Source organism: Lipotes vexillifer, unplaced genomic scaffold, assembly GCF_000442215.2.
Source record: "Lipotes vexillifer unplaced genomic scaffold, Lipotes_vexillifer_v1.1 scaffold317, whole genome shotgun sequence".
Classification (NCBI taxonomy): domain Eukaryota; kingdom Metazoa; phylum Chordata; class Mammalia; order Artiodactyla; family Lipotidae; genus Lipotes; species Lipotes vexillifer.
Window position 1 is genome coordinate 1754124 of NW_006782029.1, and position 6836 is coordinate 1760959.

The 6836-nt window shown below is 42.9% G+C and overlaps 1 protein-coding gene across 1 annotated transcript; it reads left to right on the top strand.

Moving 5' to 3' along the window:
* The first annotated feature begins 3004 nt into the window (after positions 1 to 3004).
* KLHL9 (kelch like family member 9) lies at positions 3005 to 5533 on the top strand. Its single transcript, XM_007454944.1, has one exon. It carries the CDS (start codon positions 3292 to 3294, stop codon positions 5143 to 5145), a length of 1854 nt encoding a protein of 617 aa, XP_007455006.1. The 5' UTR covers positions 3005 to 3291; the 3' UTR covers positions 5146 to 5533.
* Positions 5534 to 6836: the final 1303 nt, after the last annotated feature.

The following is a 6836-nucleotide window of genomic DNA, read 5'->3' on the forward strand; positions in this document are numbered from 1 at the left end:
AGGTCCCAGGGCCTCTCTCTGTTGTGGCCTCTCCCATTGTGGAGCACAGGCTCCGGACGCGCAGGCTCAGAGGCCATGGCTCACGGGCGCAGCCACTCCGCGGCATGTGGGATCTTCCCCGACCAGGGCACGAACCCGTTTTCCCTGCATCGGCAGGCGGACTCTCAACCACTGCGCCACCAGGGAATTGTGGTTGCAAAATCAGTCTTGGTATTACTTTCTTAAAAATAAACAAATGCAAAAAGATTTGAAAGTAAAACTTTAAATAACTTAAAAATATAAAGATGAACACTTGTGTAATTAGCACAAATAGAAGCAAAAATACTGAAATATAATAAATATAGTAAAATAGATATTTAAGTACATAAGTACATTAATAAGGTTATCTGTGATGGTCTGGTGCCCCCTATGAACTAGATGCTTTTACTTATAGTTGCTTAATACTACCAATAAATGTTTTGACAAATTTAATCCGTTTATTTTATGATGAAGGCGGAAAAAGACAAGTCTTTTGAAATTACTAAACGTGGGAGTACAATGAGTTGTATCTGTCCATAATTGTTTCTTTAAGAGCATACCTCTAGTTCCTTAGTGTAAGGAACGGCACCAAAAACGGGGGAGAGCTTAAACAAGCTTTATTTGGGAGCGCTCCCGGGCGAGGTTCACTGGTCCGAGAGAAAGGGGCCAGAGAAGTCGCGCCCGGGCGAGGGTTTGGGCAGAATTTATAGGGGAAGAAGGGAAAGGGGTGTGGTGAATCCGGGAGGGCGCAGGGTATTCTTTATTTGGTGGTCTTTTCGGGTATCGTGGCAATATCTGGTGCCGGTTGCACGTCTTGGGACCATTAGTTCCGCCCCTCGAAAGGCGGGAAGGCTGGGCAGGGTGGAAAGTCCCCAGGTCAGTTCCTGGAACTGGGTGGTCCGGAAAGTCTCCAGGTCAGTTTCTGGAACTGGGTGGTCCGGAAAGTTTCGATCTGATGCAACCTGTGAGTCTGATTGCGTTCCCCTGCCTCGGGCCAGTTGGCCTTACACTTAGCTCTTAATCTTTCTTGCAAGCTTGATAATAAAGAGAAGGATTTCATGATTTCTTGCTCTGACAACTAACTACCCAGGTGTAGCAGCTGTGTTCTTTCTTTTCCAGAGAAAAACTGTTTCCTTGGAAGGGCTTTTTCACAGCCATTATGGAGTCTTCACAGCTCAGGGGAGTCCTTCCATCCCCAACTACTGCAACAAGCCGGTCTCCAGGACTTGCCAATGCTGATGAAGTCCAGTGAAGAACTTCTCCAGGCCAGTCTCATTCCAACCGCCCTCTTATGCTGAACAGTTTGAAGATTTGCTGAAGCATCTGATGGAGGAGAGCAGTGATTTGAGCTTTCTGGACCTTGCTGCCATCTACCAGAAACAACAGAAGACCATTGGAACCAGCTAAATGTCCATCGGTAGGGGACTAATCAAATAATGTAGGACACACCCATTCAATGGGAAACAGTACAGCTATTTAAAAAGATAAAGCAGTTATCTATATATGAATGAGAAGATCTCCAAGTTAAAAAAGATAGGTGCAGAACAGTGAGTATAGTATGCTATCTTTTATATTAAAAAAGGGGGAGAGTGTAATAAAATAATGTACCTATATTCTCATCAGTTGGCATATGCATAAAGAAACTGGAAGGATTTAAAAGACAGTAATAACTTCAAACTGTGGAAAATGTTGGAAGCATTTGTGTCAAAGTATACATTTATTCATATGCCCAAATTCCAATTGACTGGTAATTAAAAAAATGTAAGTTAGCAAAATATCCATAAAGGGAAATAATCAGTAGCAGGGAAATACACACTCAAACATTGCTGGTGACAGTATTTTGGAAAAAAAAAATTGTCTTCAATCAGCATTCTGCCCTTAGGATTTATCCAAAAACAGGTAAAGTTTTGTGCTCAGAGTCTATAAAACAGTGCAGAACAAGAAAATATATATTCAGGAACGAATGATGGGCAAGGAAACTATAGTATGTGTAGTTATTAGACAATTGTGTATCCATTAAAAAATATGAGTAGAAAACAAAAGCACAAAAAATTTACTGATGATGGAATTCCATTGCGTGGAAAAAATTCAGGCTAAATTACCTACATAGCATAGTCACAATTTGGTATTTTAAAAGAGGCAAATGACATGTTTTAAATGATTAAAATTTGAAACTATGAACCAAAGTTATAACTGAAGTGTCTGTTAAATTGTGTGGGATAAGTTTTTTTTTTTTGGGCTGCGTGGCTCGTGGGATCTTGGTTCCCGGATCAGGGATTGAACTCGGGCCACAGCAGTGATAGCGCCGAGTCCTAACCACTAGACCACCAGGGCATTCCCCTGTGGGATAAGAATTTTAAAGTTTATTTTATAGAGGAAAAACTTTAAGCATTTTCCCCCATGCTGCCTTTCAATTTCTACAAAAGCCGCATTTCATTGCCACTCAGAAGTAACAAAAGGAAGAAGCCAGGAAGTGTAAATCTCAAAGTATGCATTTAGGGGGACAGCTCAGCTGCCGTGAAAGGTTTAGGTCAAGCATAATATACGTGCACCCATTCCAGCCCATTTAATGCCACATATAAAGTACCCCAAGAGGCCCCGCGGGCCCATCCTGCACAGCCCCGCCTTGCCCAAACCCCGCCCTTCCAGTCCCCCGCCCACTTCCTCCCATCCCCCACACGGCCGCCCACAGGCGAGGTCAGGCGGCCGCGCAGCCGCAGTAGCTGCCACGGCCGCTCCTAGCCCGGGGGATCCTGGGAGCAGGCCTTTCCGGAAGGACCGGTTCGGCGTCGGGGCCTCGGCCCGTGTTGCAGCCCAGTGTTCCAGGCCCTTGCTCCACGACGGGCCCGTAGCCGCGGCCACGCTCTAAGGACAGCGGAGGGCGAGGCGCGCCGCTCGCTGAGGTGCCCGGCTTCGCCGCCGAGCGAGCCACGGGGCCGCAGGACGTGACGGCACCTCCCCCTTGGCCCGGAGCGGAACTGCGGGAGGAGCGGCAACGCAAGCCGGACGAGGTGAACCGGGTCACTAAACAGCCTTCAGGTGATGAATCATCTACATAATAATCAGATTTGAGGTCCACAGCCCTCTGTGGGCCTGCTATAGAACAATTTTCAGAGAGTGACTGGTGTGTTCTGAGGTGTGCCACAGTGACTGTTTGCCCTTGATAAGGAAAGCGAGCTCTCTTGCTCTTGGGACATCCTCGTTTCCTTTAAAGCTTTCAGGTCATAACCTCTTTGGCCGGCATACATCTTTGTGCAAGAGGAAGGCTTTCACATGAAAGTGTCTCTTGGTAACGGTGAAATGGGCGTCTCCGCCCATTTACAGCCTTGCAAGGCAGGAACCACACGTTTTTTTACCAGCAATACTCACAGTTCGGTGGTTTTGCAAGGCTTTGATCAGCTTAGAATAGAAGGATTGCTTTGTGACGTGACCCTGGTACCAGGTGATGGAGATGAGATCTTCCCTGTTCATAGAGCTATGATGGCGTCTGCTAGTGATTATTTCAAGGCTATGTTCACAGGTGGAATGAAAGAACAAGATTTAATGTGCATTAAGCTTCATGGGGTGAACAAAGTTGGTCTGAAGAAAATAATTGATTTTATTTATACTGCAAAACTTTCTCTTAATATGGACAATCTTCAGGACACACTTGAAGCTGCTAGCTTTTTACAAATTTTACCTGTTTTAGACTTCTGTAAAGTGTTTCTTATTTCAGGAGTCTCTTTAGATAACTGTGTTGAAGTTGGACGAATTGCTAACACCTACAATCTTATAGAGGTAGATAAATATGTCAATAATTTCATTCTGAAGAATTTTCCTGCATTATTGAGTACTGGGGAGTTTCTAAAACTCCCTTTTGAACGGCTTGCCTTTGTGCTTTCTAGCAATAGTCTTAAGCACTGTACTGAACTTGAGCTTTTCAAGGCTGCCTGTCGCTGGCTAAGGTTGGAAGACCCTCGGATGGATTATGCTGCAAAATTAATGAAGAATATTCGATTTCCACTGATGACACCACAGGATCTCATCAATTATGTGCAGACAGTAGATTTCATGAGAACAGACAATACCTGTGTGAATTTGCTTTTGGAAGCTAGCAATTACCAAATGATGCCATATATGCAGCCAGTGATGCAGTCAGATAGAACTGCCATTAGATCTGACTCAACCCACTTGGTTACATTAGGAGGAGTTTTGAGGCAGCAGCTGGTTGTCAGTAAAGAATTACGGATGTATGATGAAAGGGCGCAAGAGTGGAGATCTTTAGCCCCAATGGATGCTCCTCGTTACCAGCATGGCATTGCTGTCATTGGAAACTTTCTTTATGTAGTTGGTGGTCAAAGTAATTATGATACAAAAGGAAAAACTGCCGTTGATACGGTTTTCAGATTTGACCCTCGGTATAATAAGTGGATGCAGGTTGCTTCATTAAATGAAAAGCGCACATTTTTCCACTTGAGTGCTCTCAAAGGACATTTGTATGCCGTTGGTGGGCGAAGTGCAGCTGGTGAGCTGGCCACAGTAGAATGTTACAATCCAAGAATGAATGAGTGGAGCTATGTTGCAAAAATGAGTGAACCCCACTATGGCCATGCTGGAACAGTGTATGGAGGCTTAATGTATATTTCAGGAGGAATTACTCACGATACTTTCCAAAATGAGCTCATGTGTTTTGACCCTGATACAGACAAATGGACACAGAAGGCTCCGATGACTACAGTCAGAGGTCTGCATTGCATGTGTACAGTTGGAGACAAGCTCTATGTCATTGGTGGCAATCACTTCAGAGGAACAAGTGATTATGATGATGTTCTAAGCTGTGAATACTATTCACCGACCCTTGACCAGTGGACACCAATTGCTGCCATGTTAAGAGGTCAGAGTGATGTTGGAGTTGCCGTCTTTGAAAATAAAATCTATGTCGTAGGTGGATATTCTTGGAATAATCGTTGTATGGTAGAAATTGTCCAGAAATATGACCCAGAAAAGGATGAGTGGCATAAAGTTTTTGACCTTCCAGAGTCACTTGGTGGCATTCGAGCTTGTACTCTCACAGTTTTTCCACCTGAAGAAAACCCTGGGTCACCTTCCAGAGAATCACCTCTTTCAGCACCTTCAGATCATTCTTAGGACCAAGGTGTAAAATACTTTTGCAGTGCATCATGGATGGTTCCATACTTCCCCTTCAGTTGTATCCTCTTACATTGATTGGTACAATTATTAGATAAAAAGGTAATTGATGTTATTTGTATTGCTTGGCTTAGTATGTTTATCAAATGGTTAACAAATGCATTCTGAAAATGTATTCAACATAGCCATTTTAACAAATATAAAAAGATAAGTAGAAAAATGTTTGTTAGATGTCTTTTTGTGGTGGTGTGTAAGTCAAAGTGTAGGTGATTGTAGTAAATGTATAATTCATTATGCTTCAAAGTTGAAAGTTTTCATCTTTGACTACAAAACATCAAAGGGAGGCTGCCTGCTCTAACCTAAAATAATAAACAAAAAAGGTCTCCAAGCCTTATTAGCTGCCTCCCTTTTTTCATAGAGTTTTTGACATAGCTGCCAACTCACCAGATTGTGTGGGTACATTCAGAATATGTGACGATTCTTAGGCAGACCAGAGAAATAATAAATTCAAAAATATTAACTCAAAAAATAGTATAACCCTAAGTCAGGATTTCATATCTTTCTGGGGAGAGGGAGAGAGAAAATACACACACACACACACACACACACACACACATATGTATATGCATGCATACACATAATTTTTTTTTTTTTTTTTTTTTTTGTGATACGTGGGCCTCTCACTGTCGTGGCCTCTCCCATTGCCGGACGCGCAAGCTCCGCGGCATGTGGGATAACTCCCGGACCGGGGCAAGAACCCGTATCCCCTGCATCGGCAGGCGGACTCTCAACCACTGCGCCACCAGGGAGGCCCCATACACATAATTTTTAAATCAATTGGCACTTTAGCTATAGTGAAATTGTTTTTAAATTTAAATTCTTTTCTGCCTAGCAGCTATTTCTATTCAAACGGGAATTCAGTACTAGAGAATAAATGTCTATGTTGTCTTACTGAATTGATGTAGATAAGAACTACAACATTAAATTGACAACCAAATTTGTCATTTGACTGAATTGTTACTACAGATGAAACTTGTCACTTTTTCTGCTTGTATATTGTTTTCTGTAGAGTTGCCTTTATACAGGTTATTTAGCAAAGTTCAAGTCTCAGAGAATTGCTTCTTCTCAGTAACTTTAGGCTCTGCTACATTCCACCTTTTTGTTCAGTAAAACTTATGAACAAGACAAAGAAAAACATACTGAACAAAGCTATAGGTTTTTAAGTTCAGTCTCCCAACTTAGTCATTCTAACATGACTGTTTGATTTGAGGTGGTTGCCCTGGTGCTGCTCCAGCCCATGTGCATCCTGAGCTTTGTGTGATCTGCCTCAAGGCTGTAGTCTGAGCAAGCAGAAGATGTACTGTTTGGCATCAGGTCAGAAAAATGTCTTTTTGGCTATGTCTAAAGGACAGGACCAACTTCAGATTCCCTAAGAAGCCAGCTGCAGAAAGCCTAGGACACTGCTGTCTTGCATGCAGTACTAAAGTAGATCTTCAGCCTCTTCAATACCAAGGGCATCCCTACTGGTTCAGAACCACATGGGGAGATCTTAATGGGACCTTATCCGCAAATGGAATCATAAGAGTCCTCCGAAGTGAGTGATTCTGAAGAATCTGAAGAGTTACTTCCCTGGAATAATTGTCTACCTGAAGAAAAAATTTACATATATACATTTACATACATATGTTTAT

What these genes read in the sequence shown, in the direction of transcription:
- KLHL9 (XM_007454944.1), top strand. Translation starts at nt 3,292, where the DNA reads ATGAAAGTGTCTCTTGGTAACGGTGAAATGGGCGTCTCCGCCCATTTA.